This window comes from Rhamphochromis sp. 'chilingali' (assembly GCF_963969265.1).
Source record: "Rhamphochromis sp. 'chilingali' genome assembly, chromosome: 10".
In the NCBI taxonomy this organism is placed as follows: Eukaryota; Metazoa; Chordata; class Actinopteri; order Cichliformes; family Cichlidae; genus Rhamphochromis; species Rhamphochromis sp. 'chilingali'.
This window is the reverse complement of record NC_137937.1, coordinates 39,318,691-39,342,013: the sequence shown is the minus strand read 5'-3', so window position 1 is coordinate 39,342,013 and position 23,323 is coordinate 39,318,691. Positions and strand designations below refer to the sequence as shown.

The 23,323-nt window shown below is 45.8% G+C and overlaps 1 protein-coding gene across 1 annotated transcript in view; it reads left to right on the top strand.

Moving 5' to 3' along the window:
- The window catches only part of grin1b (glutamate receptor, ionotropic, N-methyl D-aspartate 1b), a 65,531-nt gene that overhangs the window by 5,791 nt on the left and 36,417 nt on the right, over window positions 1-23,323 (top strand). Inside the window, exons 3-7 of the mRNA XM_080894536.1 lie at window positions 4,757-4,891; window positions 7,185-7,361; window positions 19,389-19,451; window positions 20,332-20,429; window positions 21,741-21,862. Of these exons, the coding sequence (XP_080750662.1) occupies window positions 4,757-4,891; window positions 7,185-7,361; window positions 19,389-19,451; window positions 20,332-20,429; window positions 21,741-21,862 (595 nt within the window). The remainder of the gene's footprint in view (window positions 1-4,756; window positions 4,892-7,184; window positions 7,362-19,388; window positions 19,452-20,331; window positions 20,430-21,740; window positions 21,863-23,323) is intronic.

Sequence of the window (23,323 nt, the reverse complement as noted above, 5' to 3'; positions counted from 1 at the left end):
ATACCTCAGGCAGCAGAAACCCAAGAAAGAGGAAGGAGACGAGGAACCATCATGGAAGGACAGGCCCCTGCACGGTATGTACCACCGGCAGATAGAGGAGGTGGCTGATATCCAGAAATCCTACCAGTGGCTGGACAAAGCTGGACTGAAAGACAGCACAGAGGCACTAATCATGGCAGCACAAGAACAAGCTCTGAGTACAAGATCCATAGAGGCTGGGGTCTATCACACCAGGCAAGACCCCAGGTGCAGGCTGTGTAAAGATGCCCCAGAGACAATCCAGCACATAACAGCAGGGTGCAAGATGCTAGCAGGCAAGGCATACATGGAACGCCATAACCAAGTGGCCGGCATAGTGTACAGGAACATCTGTGCCGAGTATAACCTGGAAGTCCCGAGGTCAAAATGGGAGATGCCCCCAAGGGTGGTGGAGAATGACCGAGCTAAGATCCTGTGGGACTTCCAGGACCCGAGCTTGGAGGATTGACTGCCTGCAGGGGCGAGCGGGGATTTATACTTACAGTGCTGTTGAAGCGATTTTCCCCTTTCCAATTACTTTTTTAAAGGTTTGTCACACTTTAATGTTTCACATCATTAATTGGAGATTATGTATGGGAATTTCAGGAGCGGGACCACGCCTCCAAACATGCTCCTTCCGGTCCTCATCTGTACAGGTTCCCCCAGTCCTGCAAGCTGTCATTCTCATTTACATGCTCCTCCCCTTTTCAATTCTGTAACTTCTTCACTTCTGTTCAGTACGTGGGGATCTGCTGGGCCCGGGAGCCATCGCCAGGCCCCTCAAAGCCTTCCCCAAACCGCAGCTCAGCTCATGCCCAAGCATCACCTTTACCTACTAAAACGCTGTCAAACATAAAATGAGGACGTGGGTCCAGCGAGTGAAACAAATGTAAATATTGGACAAAGCGACCCACAGTGAGAGCCTTTAACCACACACTGTCACAGAACAGTGGAGAACCTTCCCACGAGTGGCCGGCCGACCAAAATTACCCCAAGAGTGCAGCGACGACCAAGAGGTCACATGTAGGTTTGGATTTTTTGTGTTTACTTGTGCTAATCTTTGTCTAATATTTAAATTTGTTTAATGATCTGAAACGTTCAAATGTGTCAAACATGGAAAAACACAGGAAGAGGGCAAACACCTCCTCGCTGTACGATGGAAGCAGTGCGTAACAGAGTAGCCATCCATCTCAGAACGAAAGCATAGAAACAAGCAGTGTTTTTGTGCCTTTAAAAAGATATTACAATGATTTCAAACAGATGCAATCAAATCAAATCCTGTCAGATTGTCAGCAAACAGCTGCTCTTTGAGTGCATCAGAAATATTTATGTGTCTTTATGTGCAACCATCAGAGAAAAGACTATTCATCCAACACGGGCTCTGTAACCTGTTTCCTTTGTGGAGAAATGAGGCCAACATGGCGTCGATGTGTCAGAGGGAGCGATGGACGTCAGATTACCGTCCTCTCTCTCTCTGTCTGCAGGAACGCAGATGTAATCCGTCCAGAGAGATGCAGGGATTACAGCGCAGGCCTGTAACTGTGTTTGCTGCAAGCTGCTTGGTTCGGCTGAGCAGCTGCTGGTGGTTTCATGTGGTCACAGGTCCTGTTTGTGCTGCTGACAGGGAAAAGAAAACGTGCTTTCACTGCGGTTAGTTTATTAAAAACATGATACGATGATGCATCCATCATATCAGGATGAACAGAAGCTGTTAACAGGTAGAGTCTGCCTGTGGAAATGATATCCAGCTCAGTCTGAGGTCACGAGGCGAACGTCGGCTTCATACTTGTAAAAGCCGCAGCTTCCTCCGAGCTCAGAGGAGACGGGAGTCCACGTCTCACACTCCTTCTGTCTGTGCCTGATGTCCAGACCAGAAAACATTTGTTCCTTCCTGTTGCCCTTCACACTAAGAGCCTCAGATGGTCTTGCACTCTTGCAGTGGAAGAAGCAACTGAATAAAACAGGACACTATTGAAGTAACGTGCACCAACACAAACTCTTTGATCTGCTGACAGTAGCGGCGGTCTGAGTACAGCGGACTCATCTTCCTGTTCAGGAAACAGTTTGAGATAATCTGACCTTTTGCCACGGAGCATGCTGGAAGCAGGCATCAGGGCTGTGGTCATGACAGGATGGACGTGGTCAGCAGCAACACTCGGGAGTTCAGATGATGCTCAGCTGGTCCTGAAAATCTGCCTCACGACGTCACACCAGCCTGAACACCAGTGAAGGGTAAAGGCGGGATGCCGTCGGAGAATCGTCAGACCAGGAAATGTTTTTTCGTCTTCTGTCGTCCGGTTTTTGTGAATGCGCCCGTCTGCTGTTCAGAGATGCTCGTATGCAACCTTTGGTTATGAGTTGAAAGCAGTCTGTCTCTGACCTCTGACCTCTGATGTCAGCAGGGCATTTTCTCCCAGAGAACTGCTGCCGACTGCGTGTGTTTGTTCTTTTTATTTTATTTGTTTGTCTGTAAACTCTGGAGATGTTTTCGTTTCTGACACACTGAGACGACCGACTGTGCAGTCGCATCGCGTACTTACTGATGCTTAGTTTGAACCTCTGCAGGTCGTCTTGAATGCGCTGAGTTGCTGCCATGTGATTGGCTGGTTAGATGTTTAGGTTAGCAGGCAGTTGAACAAAGGGGCCAATGAGTGTACAGTATGAATGACTCGTCTTACATGAATGAATTATTAAGAAGATGAATTAGATACGCAGAATTATTAATGACACTATCAGAATGAACATAATGTTTTATTCATTTAGTTGGTTTTATTTATTGTAGCAATCACACTAAACATCGTTACTGGCATCTGTGTTTTAAAAGATCTTTTGATTATTAACATAAATGACAACGTTCAGGATAACGCTGCTTTCACTGTGAACACTGTACAAAGACACTACATGCGTTTAATTGTAATACAACACCTGTAGGGGAAAAAAGAGCTTTAAACTGCAAAAGTGACAAGAAGTCTGAGCACTTTCACACATGCAGAGCACAATAATGCCCGGACTGGGCAGCCGCAGGTGCCACCAGCAATCAGTCTGGGCAAGCAAGGCAGGCAGTGCTGGTCAAGTGAAGTCCAAAAGTAGACCTCGCTCTCCTTAACGTTCAAACGACATTCAGCCCTCCAGCGTTGTTTGTATCCAGTCTGTTGATGGTTACATAAGTGGTCACAGCGGGCTGCTGTCTCTGGAAGCACGAATAACTCTGGAAGCTGTGGTTCCTGTCATTTTGATGTGTCCGTGTCAAGCTGAGACCAGAAGCATTTTCTGGTTGTTAAATCTGTTTGATGAGAGACTGATGGGAGACCAGCATCACTGACAAGCTGCTGCTGCTTTCACTGATCTGAGATCATTTACCTGTGCACTGTGTGGACACACAGCTAGTATTAGCAAGGATTAAGCATTTTAACGGGGAAGACCTTCCTGACCGACCACCTCGGCTTTTTCCTTGATGGGGGGCGGGTTCTGCTGAACAGAATTTAAATGTTTAGTCTAAAGTTTGATAACATGACCCTTTCAAGTACTACACAAGTCACACAAGTGTACTAACAGAAGTATCTGAACCGAGACACATCCAGTGTTTACTTCATTTTCTTCAGGTCCGATTTTAAATACAATCGAGCTGCTCGGTGATTCACCACAAAGTTATTCTGCTAGAGCGTCGGCAGGCGTAGTGACGTAAGAGTTTCAGCTCACGCTCTCTGATTTCTGTCTAAAGCTGCAAACACTCGGCAGGACATAAAAGTTTCTCTGCAGATCGCTGAGGTTTCTCTGAAGCTGGTGAAATGGAACCATTTCTCAAACTGGGATCCAGGAAGGATGATTTTACTCGTCATAAACACCGACCAGTCTGAACCTTCACAACACGGGCGGAGTTGGTTTATACCAGTGAAACCAGCATTTTATATTATTTGACTGATTTCAAACTGCAGACAAAACTTTTATCATTTTTTTAAATGTTACTCAGCAGCCTGGGATGACTTTGATCTCACTGATCCAAACACATGTGCAGGTTTTACTACAGGACGCAGTGCAAACACGAGTGTAACGGCCTACAGTCATCCTGCTGTTGGACACAAACCTGTCAGCAAAGCTGCTGTGAGCAGATTCCTCGTTCTCTACATCTAACTGCAAAGACTGAACTGAAGGAAAAATTGCCTTCATCATTTACACAAATATGAAGAATAAACTCATCAAATGTAATTTTAAGAATCTTTTCATCTGTATCATTAACATCTTATGTGTGAGGCAGAAATGTGTGCACTGAACTGTAACCTGAGTTAGTATCAAAGGTCTTACGGCCGATTTGAACGTTTTACGCTTTGTTACATGTGAACGTCCTGGATCGTTTGGCTCGTAGGATTCACAGAGCAGGATTTGTTCCCAGCAGTTACTCTGCAGCGTTTGCTGTTTGCATCGTGGAAAAATCCTGCGTCTGCATCACAGGGCCAGTCATTAGACACAAAGGACTGATTAACATGAAACATTTCTCTGTCTCACTGAAAACAAGGGAAAACCCACCGAATAACTGAGAAATCATAAAAAGTTCCAGCTAATGTGACAGATGTGCTACGTGTCTCCAGAAACCACAGCTCACTGCTGCTTTTCTGCAGACCTCTAACATCAAATAGTAATTCTAGAAAAATCCATCAAACCCGCCGGCGCTACTTTCTACTCGACCTTTCTGTGTGGTACACGGACATCTGAACTGAGATGTGTTTGTCTTACTCTGTAGGTGTACGCCATTCTGGTCAGCCATCCTCCACAGTCCAACGACCACCTGACTCCAACGCCCGTCTCCTACACCGCCGGTTTCTACCGAATCCCCGTGGTCGGCCTGACGACACGCATGTCCATCTACTCTGATAAGGTTAGCTCGGTCGGTCTGTTACAGCAGAGCGCTGACGGTCTGAGCTGCAACGCTCACATGAGGATCTGATCCTGGTTCTTTACACAGCTGTTTGCATCCATCACTGTTTTATTCGTCAGAGCCTTTCATCTTGGTTCTGAATTTTCTCCACTGGAGTGAAAATCAGGAAAGTTCACTTTTATGCAGATGACATCCAGGTGTCCCAATCAGAAAACACACAGAACGAGTGAAAAATCACAAAAGGTGTCACGTCTGCAGAGGTGAACGGCGTGGAATCAGGTGAATGTGGACCCAGAATACAGACAAGGATGGAGGTGGATGATAACAAAAAGCGAGCCTTTATTTGGCTGAATAAGAGTTCAAACAAAAGCAAAGGAAGACAGGATAAAGACATGCTGTGGAAGAGAGACAGAGGTTAATAACAGGTATGATTCGGTGCAGAGAGGTCTGTTAACACATAGTGAGTGAAGAAGAAACACCCAGTGCATCATGGGAATCCCCGGCAGCCTACGTCTATTGCAGCATAACTAAGGGAGGATTCAGGGTCACCTGGTCCAGCCCTAACTATATGCTTTAGCAAAAAGGAAAGTTTGAAGCCTAATCTTGAAAGTAGAGATAGTGTCTGTCTCCTGAATCCAAACTGGAAGCTGGTTCCACAGAAGAGGGGCCTGAAAACTGAAGGCTCTGCCTCCCATTCTACTTTTAAATACTCTAGGAACAACAAGTAGGCCTGCAGAGCGAGAGCGAAGTGCTCTAATAGGGTGATATGGTACTACAAGGTCATTAGGATAAGATGGGGCCTGATTATTTAAGACCTTGTATGTGTCATAGCTGTGTGCAGGAAGGAAGGACCCAAAATGTAGGACTCAGTGAGGCAAAGGTGAACTCAAAGGTCTTAATGCTCAATTCCAATTTCTTGATGAAATCCGATTGTTTTGTCTGCTTGTTCACACTACAAATAAAATGCGACAGCAAACGCACGTATTTTACATATTTGTTTAATATGTGCGTTGAAGGACATGTCCTGGTCAAAAATGACTCCAAGGTTCCTCACAGTGTTACTGGAGGCCAAGGTAATGCCATCCAGAGTAAGAATCTGGTTAGATACCATATTTCTAAGCTTTTCAGGGCCGAGTACAATAACCTCAGTTTGATCTGAATTAAGAAGCAGAAAGTTAGCAGCCATCCAGGTCTTTATGTCTTTAAGACATTCCTGCAGTTTAACTCATTGGTGTGTGTTATCTGGCTTCATGGACAGATAGAGCTGGGTGTCATCTGCATAGCAGTGTAAATGTATGCTATGTCTTCTAATGATGCTGCCTAAGGGAAGCATGTATAATGTAAACAGAATTGGTCCTAGCACTGAACCCTGTGGAACTCCATAATTAACCTCAGTGTGTGAAGAGGACTCTCCATTTACATGAACAAACTGGAGTCTATTAGATAGATATGATACAAACCACTGCAGTGCAGTACCTGTAATACCTACAGCATGTTCTAATCGCTCTAATAGGATATTATGGTCGACAGTATCGAACGCTGCACTGAGGTCTAGCAGGACAAGCACAGAGATGAGTCCACTGTCAGAGGCCATAAGAAGATCATTTGTAACCTTCACTAAAGCTGTTTCTGTGCTGTGATGAGCTCTGAAACCTGACTGAAACTCTTCAAACAAGCCTCTGCAGATGATCTGTTAGCTGTTTGACAACTACTCTTTCAAGGATGTTTGATATAAAGGAAGGTTGGAGATTGGCCTATAATTAGCTAAGACTGCTGGGTCTAGAGATGCTTTTTGAGTAAAGGTTTAACTACAGCCAGCTTGAAGGCCTGTGGTACATAGCCGATTATTAGAGATAGGTTGATCATATTTAAGATCGAAGAATTAATTAATGGCAGGACTTCCTACCATAGGATATCCCAGTGCTCCCAGTGAACAGCGCTCTGGTTCCTCACCAGGTTTTATACACATGAAATATTCACACATTTTTCAGGTGGAGGCAGCTGCAGTAAGCCAGACTACATCTGTTTTGTTCTTTGTGTCCTTTCACTCAGCAGTACAGTGTTTGATAAACGTGTTAAGGAAGTATTGGCTAATCTTTTTATAGCAGCTGTTATGTTTCTGCAGACGATCATATTATCGCTTTTCTGGCTTTTGGTTCTGTAGAGCTTCTTCCTGATCTCTGGTTCGTTATGATGTCAACTCATCATACATGTGAAGGATGGATGTTTCTGGATAAAATCAAAGTAGAGTAAGAACCTGTTGGGTTAACCTCCTCCACCTCCTCTCGTGCAGAGCATCCACCTGTCGTTCCTGAGGACGGTGCCTCCATACTCCCACCAGGCACAGGTGTGGTTCGACCTGATGAGGGAGTTCAGGTGGAATCACATCATCCTGATCGTGAGCGACGACCACGAGGGCCGAGCCGCCCAGAAGAGACTGGAGACCCTGCTGGAGGAGCGTGAGACCAAGGTCAGCAAGGACACGCCCACATATGAGCTCATAGACACGGACATGCAGTCTCAATGTGCTGCACATCACGTGTGTGTGTGTGTGTGTGTGTGTGTGGGCGCACGTTATTCAGATGCAGGTTTGTGTAGTTTAGCTGCATGATAAATAATGAGCTGCTGCGTGAGAGGCCTTCATCCCTCCATCATCGCTCTGTAATTTCTCCAGGATTGCTACTTCATCGCTCCCTCATCCTTCCTTCATCCTTCCTTCGTCCCTCCTTCATCTCTCCTTCATCCTTCCTTCATCTGTCCTTCATTGTCCTTCATTAGCTTTAATATTCTTTCTGCCAGATGCTTCACAGCAGCTTCTCTTTCATCCTTTTTCTTTATTTTCTATTGTGTTCTTTTTCTTTTCTTATCTCCACCAAGAGGTTTTACAGGTTTTCTGTTTACATGGATCATAAAGAACCAGATGAGGCAGAATGATCGATCTCTGCTTTTATTTTCAGTAGCTGACCTGTGTGTAGCTGAAGCTGCTCACTGCCCTGGGTTTTTATGTTCTCAATAAACACCTGATGCCACACGTGATCCAAACCAGGATAAGAATCACAAACATGATCAAACATGACCTCCATGTGTGAAATGCAGATCCAGGAGGTTTTACTGACTAGACTGGACTGTGCTGGACTGGACTGGACTTTGCTGGACTGGACTGTGCTGGACTGGGCTGGACTGTGCTGGACTGGACTGGACTGTGCTGGACTGGACTGGACTGGACTTTGCTAGACTGGACTGTGCTGGACTGGACTGTGCTAGACTGGACTGTGCTAGACTGGACTGTGCTGGACTGGACTGGACTTTGCTGGACTGGACTGTGCTGGACTGGGCTGCAATAATAGCAATAATATAGATATGTGAGTATATTACAGAAATGGGTCTATTATGGTATGTTATAATGTACATGGTATGAAGTATGTTGTGAATATTCTATAACTATAAGTATGTACAGGCTGTAGTGAGTACAAGCTATGTACAGGATATGAACAGGATATAAATATGAAAAACTATACAGAATATGAAATAAATAACTTTACAGGAATCTGAGTGTTACGTCCCCACATAAAAGTCTAGGCGATGAGGGTGGGGGACAGTAACAGTTAGATCCAGGTGGAATGAAAAGAACGCCAGGCAGAGGTATTTAACATAAAATAGATCTTTATTGTAGGCAAACACCTCAATAATCATATAAATGGCAACAACAAAAGGAGACAGCACCGCTGCTTTAATGAGAAATCAGGGAGATCAACCCAAAGTGGTAATGACCACTTCAACAAAGAAAGCAACAATAAGAGAGACTGAGGAGGAGCTTCTTCCCGCAGGCGATACGGTCTCTCAATCACACCACCACACAGTACTGACCCACACATATGGTTCTTACACACACACTGGACTTTCTGGACTTTGGTTTTGCACAACACTGGTCACTATATTCTTCATTTCCAGTTAATACTTGTACAGCTGCTGTTATTGTGTATATATTTATTTATATTTAGATTTCTTCATACATTCTTATATAGTTCTATATTGTGTATTTTGTTGTACAGTTATTTTATTTTCAACTTTAATTTATATATTTATCTTTATCTTATTCTTCCCAGTTAAATTTACCCTTCATTCTAATTTGTGTTGTACAGTTATTTCATTTTTAACCTTAATTTATATTTTATTCCTTCCTAGTTAAATTTACCCTTTTTAATTTTGCATATTTATTTCCTATCTTATTCATAGCCTTTTCCTTTTTTTGTTTTCTTTGGGTCACGAGCAGTTGTCCAAGCATTTCACTACATATCGTACTGTGTATGACTGTGTACGTGACAAATAAAATTTGAATTTAAGGCTTCAACAGAAAGAGACAGCAACGCTGCTAGCAAACAATATCCAGGCAGGCCACACAAACTAATGAAGGCCGCCGTCACTCATGGGCAATCACTGCTCAGTTAAACACTACTCACAAAGAGCCACACGCAGCAGGCTGTTCCACACCTAAGCCAGTAGCACACTCTGACCAGCACAGAGGAAATCCACCAGAAACCTCTCCCTCCTCTTCCACACTGCTCTTCTCCAGCTTATATCACCCCTAAGGGTAATTGGTTGTAACGAGAGCAGATGAGCAGCAGGTGTGACCTAAGGAGAAGGCAGGGGCAGAGAGAGACAAGGGGAGGGGCCAGAACGAAGGAGGAGGAGAGGGAGAAGACAACACCACGCCCACACATTCCCACAGCCTCCCAGGATGTAACACTGAGATATACAGCTATACAGAAATGGGAACTATGCAAGTTGTAAACAGTTGTAGGGTTAAAGATTATCGAATGTACAGAATGATTATTTACACAGAGCTATACAGTAGTGCAGTTAAGGTAAGTGAGGGTGTAGATAGTTTCTACAGAGGCTATATAAAGTGCTAGTGGTTGTGAGTGGTGGTTCAGTCCATGTTATTATTGTGTGTTTGAGGGTACAGTTGTCCATTGTGGGGGTGTGTATGTTCAGTCCATGAGTTAACGTGGGTCAGATGTCAGGAGGCAGAGTTCAGGAGTCTGACAGCTGTGGGGAAGAAGCTGTTCCGGTACCTGGTGGTCTTAGTCCGGAGGCTCCTGTGGCGCCTCCCAGAGGGCAGGAGGGTGAAGAGTCCATGTGATGGGTGACTGGGGTCTTTGATGATTTTCCCAGCCCTTTTCAGACACCGCTTCCTGTAGATGTCTTTTATGGCAGGAAGTGGTGCTCCGGCGATGCGCTGGGAAGTTTTCACGACCCTCTGCAACGCCTTCCGGTCCGAGGCAGAGCAGTTCCCGTACCAGACTGTTATACAGTTGGTCAGGATGCTCTCGATGGTGCAGCGATAGAAGTTCACCAGGATGTCTGAGGACAGGTGGTTCTTCCTCAGAGTCCTCAAGAAGAAGAGGCGCTGGTGAGCCTTCTTGACCAGCTTGGAGCAGTTGGTCGTCCAGGTGAGATCCTCGGAGATGTGGACTCCCAGGAACTTGAAGCTGCTCACACGCTCCACAGCCGTCCCCTTAATGTGGATGGGTGGATGTGGGTCAGCATTCCTCCTGTAGTCCACGATGAGCTCCTTGGTCTTCTCGGTGTTAAGCAGCAGGTTGTTTCTGTCGCACCACTCAGCCAGACGATCCACCTCCTCCCTGTAGGCGGCCTCATCGTTGTCACTGAGGAGGCCAATCACCGTGGTGTCATCTGCAAACTTAATGATGGTGTTGGAACCATCAGCAGGTCTGCAGTCGTGGGTGAAGAGGGAGTAGAGGAAAGGGCTCATCACACAGCCTTGTGGTACACCGGTGTTCATTGTGATGGTAGATGAGCAGCGGTTATCCAGCCGGACATGTTGGGGCCGGTTGGTCAGGAAGTCCAGTAACCATTTGCAGATGAGGGAACTGATACCCAGGTCTGTCAGTTTCCTGATGAGTTGTGAGGGGTGGATTGTATTGAATGCTGAACTGAAGTCTATAAACAGCATTCTGGTGTAGGTGTTGTTGTTGTCCAGGTGTGAGAGGACAGAGTGCATTGCGATGGAGACTGCATCCTCTGTGCTCCTGTTCTGGCGGTATGCGAATTGGTGGGGGTCCAGGGTGGGGGGGAGACAGGATTTGAAGTGTGCTAGGACCAGCTGCTCTAAGCACTTAGTGATGATGGGGGTGAGTGCTACTGGGCGGTAGTCATTGAGGCTAGATGGGTTGGAGTTTTTGGGTATCGGGACGATGGAGGTGGATTTGAAGCAGGCCGGTACCACAGCGTGGGCCAAGGACAGGTTGAATATGTCTGTGAGCACTCCTGCAAGCTCCCCAGAACACGCTCTGAGAACACGCCCGGGGATGCCATCAGGGCCTGCAGCCTTGTGGACATTGATCCTGCTCAGCACTGCTCCTACATCGGTGGGGGAGAGAGTCAGAGGTTGGTGGTCTGGCGTCATGTCTGCTTTGGTTGTGGTTGTGGGGTTCCCTCGCTCAAAACGAGCATAAAAGTTGTTGAGCTCGTTGAGGAAGGAGACATCAGAGGATGCGGGGGAGGGTTTGATGGTCCTGTAGTCTGTGATGGTCTGGAGTCCTTGCCACATGCGTCGGGGGTTGGAGTTGGAGAAGTGTTCTTCTACCTTCTTTTTGTAATGGTGTTTGGCTTTTTTGATGCCCTTCTTTAGATTAGCCCTGGCTGTGCTGCAGGCGTGTGCATCTCCTGACCTAAAGGCGGTGTTGCGGGCCTTCAGGAGGAGACGAACATCCCGGTTCATCCAAGGCTTCTGGTTGGGGTACATGGTGATCCGTTTCTGTGGTTTCGGAGATGTAATCCAGTACAGATGAGGCGTACTGGTCCAGGTCTGTGTGGGTGAACGTATTCCAGTCTGTGTTTTTAAATCTGTCCTGGAGCACTGCGTCTGTCCCCTCTGGCCACACTTTAATTGTCCTCACAGCAGGTTTCACACGTTTGCTGGACTGGACTGGACTGTGCTGGACTGGATTGTGCTGGACTGTGCTGGACTGGACTGTACTGGACTGTGCTGGACTGGACTGTGCTGGACTGTGCTAGACCTGTTGGTCTGGACTGAACTCTAGACTGGTCATAATTTTAGACCTGCTGATCTTGACTCTTGGTCTCGACTTGCTGACCACAGTTCTGGACCTGCCCGTCTCGACCTTCGATTTTCTGTCTTGACCCCGGATGTGCTGGTCCTGACTCTGAACTTATTGCTCTTGAGTCAGGACTTGTTGGTCTTGACTGTGGATCCAGCAATCATGATTCTGGACCTGCTAGTCTGGATTTAGGACTGAATGGTCTTGACTCTGGACCTCCTGGCCATAATTCAAGCCCTGCTGGTCTTGACTGAGGACCAGCAGGTCTGATGTGCTGCAGCTCCTGAATGTCTCATGGTTTTCCATCACTGTGTATTGTTAGAAGATGAATGTTTTATTGTTGGAATACTTTTCTGTCTTGGTGGAGGTTTTTGGTGCTTTTTGTTTTACTTTCTACTTTTTCGTTTCTTCTATTTTTCAATCTTGAGTTGACTTTGAGTTCATTTTTTCCTCTCCTCCTCTTCCTGTCGCTCTCTCTCTTCCTGTCTGTCCGTTCACGTCATCCTTTCAGTTGCTCCTCCGTCTGGTTTCTCATCGCCTCGGCTCTGACGGAGTCGGAGTCATGCAAACACATCTCAGCTGCTTCTGTGGCAGCTGTCGACCTGACTGACTGTCAAAGCGACTCTCTCTGTGCGACTGACATGCAGCAGAGCTTCGACACGAGGGAAACCGCAAGAGTTCAGGCCAACCAGCACGTAAACTGGTTTCCCTGTTTGATGAGCTTCTGCTGTAAACATCACGACACCACAGTTAAAGGATTCAGTAAACACGCATCGCCAAATTTAAAATACATGTGCAGGATTTAATAAGTACAGAAACTTCAATTCAAGTCAATTTTATTTACACAGCAGTTGCCTCAAGGCGCTTTATGTTGTAAGGCAGACCCTACGATAATAAAACAATGCTTGTAACCTCCTTAGCTTCCCTGTGGTGTGGACACCAGCGCTGAGAGGTGGTCCAGCTGCTCGTTCATGAGAAGGCCTCAGAATTAGGAGCATGGAGGTCAACGCGGGGTCACGGGAACATGGAGTCAGCTGCCACAGAGGAGCATCAGAAACTGTTCTCCACCAGGTGGAGGTGTGTCAGGTTAATAGAAGAACACAGAAAGTGATCCCATTTTTCCCAGTTAACGACGGCTAACCAGTTTGTTCAAGTCAGAGGAAAGAATCGGCAAAACGGACATCAGTAGGTTTTTTATTGTGAGGCTTCAACCTTAATCCAGCTCAGAAGTTATTAAGCTGTTTCAACATTTTTATATGCTTATGATGTAAAACGCCTGATTAGTGATGTCGAGCGAGGTCGACGCTGTTTTTAATGAGTCCTCAGGTGAGTGAGAGCGCGAGTCTGCGTTTTGTTCACTGACAAAACCACTTTGTCTAATACAGTGGGGCAAAAAAGTATTTAGTCAGCCACCGATTGTGCAAGTTCCCCCACCTAAAATGATGACAGAGGTCAGTAATTTGCACCAGAGGTACACTTCAACTGTGAGAGACAGAATGTGAAAAAAAAATCCATGAATCCACATGGTAGGATTTGTAAAGAATTTATTCGTAAATTAGGGTGGAAAATAAGTATTTGGTCACCTCAAACAAGGAAAATCTCTGGCTCTCACAGACCTGTAACGTCTTCTGTAAGAAGCTTTTCTGTCCCCCACTCGTTACCTGTATGAATGGCACCTGTTTGAACTCATCATCTGTATAAAAGACACCTGTCCACAGCCTCAAACAGTCAGACTCCAAACTCCGCCATGGCCAAGACCAAAGAGCTTTCGAAGGACACCAGGAAAAGTATTGTAGACCTGCACCAGACTGGGAAGAGTGAATCTACAATAGGCAAGCAGCTTGGTGTGAAAAAATCAACTGTGGGAGCAATCATCAGAAAATGGAAGACATACAAGACCACTGATAATCTCCCTCGATCTGGGGCTCCACGCAAGATCTCATCCCGTGGGGTCAAAATGATCATGAGAACGGTGAGCAAAGATCCCAGAACCACACGGGGGGACCTGGTGAATGACCTGCAGAGAGCTGGGACCAAAGTAACAAAGGTCACCATCAGTAACACACTACAACGGCAGGGAATCAAATCCCGCAGTGCCAGACGTGTTCCGCTGCTGAAGCCAGTGCATGTCCAGGCCCGTCTGAAGTTTGCCAGAGAGCACATGGATGATACAGCAGAGGATTGGGAGAATGTCATGTGGTCAGATGAAACCAAAGTAGAACTTTTTGGTATAAACTCAACTCGTCGTGTTTGGAGGAAGAAGAATACTGAGTTGCATCCCAAGAACACCATACCTACTGTGAAGCATGGGGGTGGAAACATCATGCTATGGGGCTGTTTTTCTGCCAAGGGGACAGGACGACTGATCCGTGTTAAGGACAGAATGAATGGGGCCATGTATCGTGAGATTTTGAGCCAAAACCTCCTTCCATCAGTGAGAACTTTGAAGATGAAACGAGGCTGGGTCTTCCAACATGACAATGATCCAAAACACACCGCCCGGGCAACAAAGGAGTGGCTCCGTAAGAAGCATTTGAAAGTCCTGGAGTGGCCTAGCCAGTCTCCAGACCTCAACCCCATAGAAAATCTGTGGCGGGAGTTGAAAGTCCGTGTTGCTCGGCGACAGCCCCAAAACATCACTGCTCTCGAGAAGATCTGCATGGAGGAATGGGCCAAAATACCAGCTACTGTGTGTGCAAACCTGGTAAAGACCTATAGTAAACGTTTGACCTCTGTTATTGCCAACAAAGGTTATGTTACAAAGTATTGAGTTGTATTTTTGTTATTGACCAAATACTTATTTTCCACCCTGATTTACCAATAAATTCTTTACAAATCCTACCATGTGGATTCATGGATTTTTTTTTCACATTCTGTCTCTCACAGTTGAAGTGTACCTCTGGTGCAAATTACTGACCTCTGTCATCATTTTAGGTGGGGGAACTTGCACAATCGGTGGCTGACTAAATACTTTTTTGCCCCACTGTATTAGACAAAGTGGTTTTGCGGGCGGGTAGAGAGAGTCAGTAAACCATCCTTCTGCTGGTTGCGATGAATCGTCCCGCTGTGGTGCTGTGATGTTTACAGCAACTCGAAAGCAGCAAATGAAGATGGAGGCAGGAAGTAAGAAGCAGTAAAAGAAAAGGAGGATTTGTTTGTTAATGACAAAGCAGCAACGGCTCTGGGTCGGCATGTTTATATTTCTCAAAGCGTGAACACTTCATATTTTTCTACGGTTCAAAATAAGAAATGCAGAAAGAGACAGAAGAAATCCCCCAGAGTGCAGATGAGACTTTAGAAAAGTTTCAATGTGACTTTGTGTCTCTCAGTTTGAGTCAAACACCTTCATGAATATTGGAGGAGAGACTTTTTTAAGTGGGAGATGCATGAATATTACAGCACATTAGCTAAAGTCGGTGAACCGAGCGGCGGCGGCTGTCATGTGTTGTTCCTGCTTTAAATATCCGGCTTTAACAAAGCATGTAATACCCACCAGCACCAACAACCTGCTGTACGCCACACACATTTCAAAATAAAAGCCTGTAGCCAAGCACTTTAATTTGAAGTATATACATTCTTCCTACGTTGCACCAGATTACTTCTAATTAGGCGATTTGGTAAACATTAAGCTGCAGCCAAACTTACACATGTTTCCATGTGAGATACTGACAGACGACATAATACGATAAAAAAGAAAATAATCAACGAGCTCACATTAAACCCAGCACTGCTGTCGGAGGGAAGAGACGATGGATCGTATTTGGTTCAGGACGTCAAGTTTTCTCTTCTTATCATTGTTGATGAAAGTAGGTGAACATGAAGAATCCAAGAAAAAACTGTTTAAACAGCCTGTTTGACCTGATTGGTTAATGACACGCAGGCTTTCAATGGAAACCAGGAAGAATCGCTTCCCTAACCTACAGATCCCGGACATGTGACCAAGAGGGAGTGACACACACACACACACACACTCGCACACACTCGCACGCGCACACACACACCATCCAACAAATCAGTGCGTTGTCATTGATCATGTTGTGTCTGATAGTGTTTGATGGTGAAGCCAGTGAACAGCAGTGATCTCCGACACGTCCTCGGTCAGAGGGAACTCGAACCGACAGGTGGACACCAGCTGTGGCTCACAGCACGCTGACAGCCCACACTCACTATCCTGTTGTTAAAAGTGATGACGTGTGAACAAACTACTCTGCGTTTATTAAGGCTGTTGTGTTTTTAACATATCTTGTTCTATTTAATCTCAACAAGCCCCTAAAAACAGTCAGTGATCACTGTGTCGCTAGCGATCACGTAGCACATCATTATATAGCAGCTAGCCCAACTTCAGTAACTCTACAAACGTCACTGATGTTTAGTTTCCTGTCTTCATTTATGTTGAAGTGACAGCAGAGCTGTACGTTTGAATTCTCTGAAATCTCTCAGAACATGCTATATCATGTTTCGGTGGAAGCTAGCGAGCTAACTTCCTGCTAACTTCTAACTGAATTGAATAAATCCTGTTTTCATGGATGCCTGTATGTTAAACTTAATTGTTACACCTGGTAAAGCAGCAACGCTGATCGTTTTATTAAAGATGAAGGAATTTAGACAGTTTTTAACTCAGTGATGCTGCAGTGTTCGTTTGACTTTGGGACCTGAAGCAGAGTTTGGACCTGGAAACAGCTGATGGCATCAGACTAAAAGACCGGATAGGCTTAAAGTGAAAATGTGATTCACACATATCTGTTTATAGCTGAGTGCTGATATTATTCAAATATGTTAGTTTGTGCAGAAATATTTATTACATTTCATTTCTTTATTAATTTCACACATGGTTCAACAGTGTTTCGTTTCCTACATACAGAACCTCCTTCCCATTAATATGACACAGCACCCGTGGGTGAAAAGGAGCAGCAAGAAGAATAAACTCTTGTTAGCGCCTGCCCCCTATCTGCAATCCAATTATTCTTACAAGAAGGCGCCAACAACCCCTAAAAAACCCTCTAACATGTATTTTTATGTAACAATGCAAAACTAAACAACAAATCAGTATAATCACAATATGCAGCATTAAATGGCAATGAAATGTTTTCCTTCCACATTTAGCCCAAATTACTTTCATGTTCTTCATATTGATTTATCCTGTTAAGTATGTAACACTTTTAAAACGGTGCATCTTGAGATTATCTTCAAGAGATTCTTAGACCTTTAACTGTCGGACACATTTGCCTTTGTGTGGTTTTAGCAAACTGATGCTTAAAGTCAAACTTCCTTCTACTGTCCCCACTTCCTGAACACAATACAAACAAACTTTGTAACTTAAGAGGTAATGTGTTATTTCTTGCCTTGCACATGAATAATAATGTCTGTAATTTCACTAAGTCTTCAAATTTCAACAATTTCGATTTTATAAACAGATTATTTGTTTGTTCTCTATATTTAACATTATGAACCATTCGTACCACTTTCTTCTGTAACAAGTATAGAGCATTTATTTTAGTCGCATATGAATTCCCCCACACCTCAGCACAATAACTGAGATAGGGGGAAATTAGTGCGAAATATAAAATACGCATTGCCTTATCTAGTATATCTCTGACATTACCCAGAAATATTTTTAACCATCTTTTTTCTAACATGTTCAATATGAGATTTCCATTTTAATTTATCGTCCAATACTACCCCCAAAAACACAAACAGTAGCAGAAACACGCTGGCCGTTATGGGGAGGAGTCTAAATGTCGTGTTTCTGATATCTTTTGGCTGCCTACAACATGTTTGTCCCAGAGCAGCCACCGTAGCTTGGATTATGCACTGGATTAGAAGGATTAGAAACAGAACTCAGCTGACTGCTACTGACGTCTAGTGGTGAGGTTTTCCACACTGTACTTTTAATCTTGGAAAAGATTTTCCGTACGTGGGATCTGATCCTCTGTCTTATCTTTGGAGCGCCTTTACTCTGTGACATTGAAACTTTCGTTGCTTTGTATTTTGGAGGTTGGGTTGTATCTTGCAGTTGTGGGTCTGAAGCTGTGATTCTCCGTGCAGCGGACTGGGCTCAGGTGTAAAACAGTAACAAACCTGGACGTGTCATTAGGTGTGTGCAGGTCGGTTGAAGCGCTCTCAGAGCGAGGCCGTGCTGTTCGGGGACTTTGCGCACGGATGTAAATTTAATGAGATTAACATTTGGAGCGGATCGAGTCGAGGACTAATGGGACGCGCCGCCGCCACAGCGGATTAACATCACAGGAAGTTTGCAGAGAGGGAAGTCTGAGTGTGGATAAAATGAGACCGAGCTGGGTTTGTGGTGAGGTTCAGGCTTAGCTCTTCATCCTGAGGAGCCGAAGCGACGAGTGCTTGATCACGGCTGAGCTGTGAAGTTCGACAGGCTTCTGAGTCAAAGCGTCTCTTTGTTCTCTAAAAATAAAGCGTCTGCGTTCACGCCTGCAGGCAGGCTTCAGGAGCGATTTTACACATCAGACTAAATATAGCGAGCCGGTCACGGCTCCGCAACAGCCGTTATAATTAGCACCTGTTCTTTAATCACAGCTCAAAATCACAGCCTTCATGCATGAGCCTCCGCTGTCTATGTTCTACTGAAAGCACTAACGATGATGTCATTACTGATATCAGGGAGGAAGCGTCTACGGGTCATTCTAGGACTGCAGGACAGTTTAACGTACAGGAACAGACGCTTTATTACATCCCGATCTTTGTTCAGAAAAAACAACATGAAACATGATGAAACGGAGAAAGTCATCGCTTAATTAAAAGTACACAGCAGCGGGGTTCAGGAAATGAGAATTGGACTCATTTTCAAACCTCTGTATGTCTGAAATCATGCAGTGCAGGCATTCTGCTCCTCAGCAGGCTTCCAGAAACTGGCCAATCAGGAACAAATGTGCTTTTTAGGAGCAGGGGGTTTGAAGAGGTTAAGGGGAAACAGCTGATTAATACGTGTTTATACCTTTAGATAAAACCAGAAGGTTATAGTTTATCTCAGGGTGACTGGTTTCCTCTTCATTCAGGGAGTTTTGGGCGATAATGGCCATCCTACGGTTGATATCCTGACATCACTGCTTAGAAAACAAATCACTCCATTTCATTTTGTTAAAACTTACACCTTCAGCACAGCAGTGCTTAGAAACCTCATCCAGATGTTACTGGTTAACACGTGCCGCTGTTGTCCACACACCAGGGGGCGCTGCACGCTGAGGTTATTATTAAAAAGAAGAAAAGTCCGAACTGGACGCAGGTCGACAGACCGCTGGGCAGACTGCGATGTGTTTGCGTCCGACTCCTGCAGAAGAAATCAATCATTTATTGGATGCTTTGCTACCCCCCCTCCCATTTTTCTGACTGTCTATAATCTTCTTCTGTGTCTGCATATTTTCTCTGTGCACATTACCCATCAGACTAAAAACAGGAACTATGAAAACCTCGACCAACAGAACTTTGACTTCAGGAGAACACCCAAGGTATAAACTTGCATGGTCAAATGATGCACGCCGCCCAACCAATCTCTGAGCTCGCCCAGTAGTAGCCAAACACCAGTCAGCCCCGCCCGCCCAGAATCCAACCCGGCTCCAGAGATAGACTCTTATCCTGGTGGCACGTCTTTTCTCCACCATCTCTTTTCTTTCTTTTGATTTTTCATGATTCCTGCACATCGGGAATGGGTTTACACTCGCAGGAGAGACGCCCTTCCTCTTCCTCCCCCCTCCTCATCCCCCTCCCCCTCCCCGAGTTTTTCCTTGTGAAGGGTTGCATGTGGCCAGGCTGACGCGTGGCTCTGTCTGCAGATTATCGAGGAACACCGCACACCAGGATCCTCTCACTCCTCTTTTCTTTTTCTTTTTGGAAATGAATCACTTCTCCTCCCCGCCTCCCCTCCTCTTCCTCCCCTCCTCCCCCCCCTCCACTTGAATCTTTTTTTTTTTTTTTTTTAGTTTGCAGTTGCATCAGTGCGCTCTAACATGCACGTTCCCGATTGGTTGGTTGGTTGGAGTCTTGAAAGCGCCTCAGCTTGCATGTGCCACCACACCACGCACAACTTTTTGCCCCTCCTTCTTTGTATTCCAGCTTCGACTTTGAGTTTTCTTTAGTTCAGCAGATCTTGAACACTTTTTGTCTCCATTTTTTGCTCCCGTCCCTCCTCCCCTCCTCCTCCTCCGGTGGTAGCGTGGGTGAGAGGAAGCATGGTCAAGGTTGGGGTTGTGGGTGGTTGGGGAGGGGTTGTGGATGTGGAGCTAACGATGGCTGTCCTGCGATGTGTTCTGTGGTGTTTTGTTCTGCCGTGTTTCTCACTGTCCCTCGGTGTTACCGTCCGTCCACTGTGTCCATCTGGTGGTCCTCCAGGCTGAGAAGGTGCTGCTGTTCAGCCAGGACACCAACATTACCGCCCTGCTGCTGGAGGCGAAAGACCTGGAGGCCCGAGTCATCATCCTCTCTGCCAGGTTTGTGTGGTTTCCATGATGGTTTCTGATTGGATGATGTTGTGGTTTCCACAGTTAGGCTGTATCAGGGTTAGGACACTGGTCACAGTTTAAGTTGTTCTTGCCATGACTTTGCAGGAACTTTGTGACTAAGCCATCAGCAAGTGTTGGACTGAATCTGTGTATCCCCAACAGGTAAAAGTAGCACCTGCAAATGTTGTGTAAAAAGATCCATGTAAACGCGAGTAGGACGTACAAGGTCTAAAGATTAGCCCTTAGTCTGATACAACGACAATCAGCCTCTATCGTCTGATGAAAGTCAGACTCTTCTGCACAAAACACCAGCAGCGATTCCAAAACTGAACAAGGCCAAAGTCTGAAGGCCACGGCCCGAGCTTCAGCTCATCGTGAGGTGCTAAGATAAGATAAGATTAGATAAGATAACTCTTTATTGTCATTGCACAGTCATACATAGTACAGTAGTACAATGAAATTGGAAAACTGTCCTACGTCGGCACTACATATAACACAACACGACACGATACGACACATCACAACGCAACACAAACAACACAACACAGTATATTAACTTAGTAATAAAAAAAGAAGAAGAAGTGTCAGGTCAGCTGTTTGCATTGATCAGGGCTGTTGTCCTGTTGTAAAAACTGTCCTTGAGTCTGGTTGTTTGGGACCTCAGCAGCCTGAACCTCCTGCCAGACGGCAGCAGCTTAAACACCCGGTGTCCTGGGTAGTTGTTGGTTATGGACCTGACGTTGGAGAGGAAAATACTCAGAGGCGGTAGCTTAAATGGCTGTTTCTTTAGCCGTGCTAGTGGGCCCGCCCTGCAGCCACGCTTTTGCCTCCTTTGTTTAATAATAATAATAATAATAATAATAATACATTTTATTTAAAAATAGCGCCTTTCAAAGCACCCAAGGACACTGTACAACAGATAAAAACACAAAAACTGGAAAACGTTTACGTTTCCTCTTTGTCTTGCCGCTGGGAAGAACCAACCACGGAGACCCTGGAGCTCTTATTATGTCCTCGGGAATGCTGTGAAAGTGGTGGTCAGTCGATGTACTGAGCTGCAGTGTTTCTGGTGCTGTGGTGCAGAAAAACTGACTGCACTGAGGTGAAATCAGCCAAACCTTCATCAGGTCTTTAAAGAGACGTTTGGAGCTCGAACAGAAGAAGTCAGACTGTGCGTCCACAGGCGTGTTTGATATGTTGCTTTCCAGAGTGTTGCCAGGTGATTGATGACTGGTTCTTTGGTCTGTTTGTGTCAGCCACAGGTGAGTGCTTACCTGCTGTGTGTTTGTGTGTTTGCAGTGAAGACGAAGCTGCGCTCGTGTACAAAGCCGCCCGGCAGCTCAACATGACCGGCTCCGGTTACGTCTGGCTGGTTGGAGAGCGGGAGATGACCGGCAAAGCTCTGAGTGAAGCTCCAGACGGTACGTCCGTCTCTCACCTGCTCTTCCTCCTTTCTTCCTCTCTGTCTGTCTGCAGCTCTTCTTCCATCCAACTGACAGCAAAGCTCGAACAGAAGGAAAATTCACAAGAAAGCAGTCACCTGTCACCTGCAGAGAGGAAATAGATCAAACTGCTCTTTCTTTGTTCCTGTCATCATCAGTCGGACATATTTAACCAAATACCAAATGCTGCTTCAGTTCACGAAAAATCAGACCTCTGACAGTTAAACACGGTCCAACTTCTCAATAAAAGTTCACTACACCCACTACACCATCATATAGGATCAGGATCAGATCACATCATCAGTTAACAACTAGATCCTTCCATCCATTTTCTTCTGCTTGTCTGGGATCACGGGGCAAGGTGTTCTTGGGCCAGCCCAGAGATGGAGTCTCTCCAGTGGGCCTCCTCCCCGTGGGTAATGCCCATGTGAACGGAGGCATCCTTGTTAGATACCCGAACCACCTCAGCTGCCTCCTTTCAATGTGGAGGAACATTGGCTCTACTCTGAGCCCCCCTCGAACGATGGCACGCCTCACCCTGTCTGTAAGGGGGAGGCCTGCCATTCGAGCTCATTCGACAATCGACAGTTTTGCTTTTACAGCCAACTCATGAACAAGACCCGAGGTGCTTGGGGCAGTAACTCGCCTCTCACTCCACCCTTTTCCAGCTGAGGACAATGGCCTCAGACTTGGAGGCAATGATTCTCATTCCCACAGTTTGACACTCGGCTGTGAATCCACCACCTGATGACCCAACAGAACCACATCATCTGTAAAAAGCAGAGACGAGATTCTGAGACCTCCAAAGTAAAATCTTTCAGCCACTTGGTTACGCAATTCAATTTTAAATTCAAGTAAATTTTATTCATACAGCGATAGACCCTACAATAATACATACCGAGAAACAACACCTCGAAATTCGAAAGACCTCTAAAAACCAAACACCCCATACTCCTGAAGCGCTGTTCCCACAGGACACTCTAAGGGACGTGTCCTTCTCCAGGTCCAAGTGTCTAATCGATTGACGCTTCCATAATCAACATATCATCATCAACATCAGCAGCATCCCGGTCCTCTTCATCGTCCATAAAGGCTGTCCCGAGGTCCTGCAGTGGGGACGCTCACATCGTCGACGGCTGCTCTGATGTTGGGCAGCGGTTGCGAGGGTGTTGGGCTGCTGAAAGATGAAACCAAACAGAGAGGTTCTACGTAGCTTTAAGAGCTCGGCCGGGTTTGAGTTCAGAGACAGGAAACATCTCCTCAGAAAGCAGCCAGAACGACAGGCACTGCCTGAGACTCGGTTGGAGATGTTCGGAGACAGAAGAGGCTCGGGGAACTTTGACAGCGTCCCGTTAGAGGAGCGTTAGAGCGCTTTGAGGCTTGTGTCCTCTAACGTCACGTCCTCTAGTGTAAAAGTGTCGGTCCACAGAGCGGTGCAGG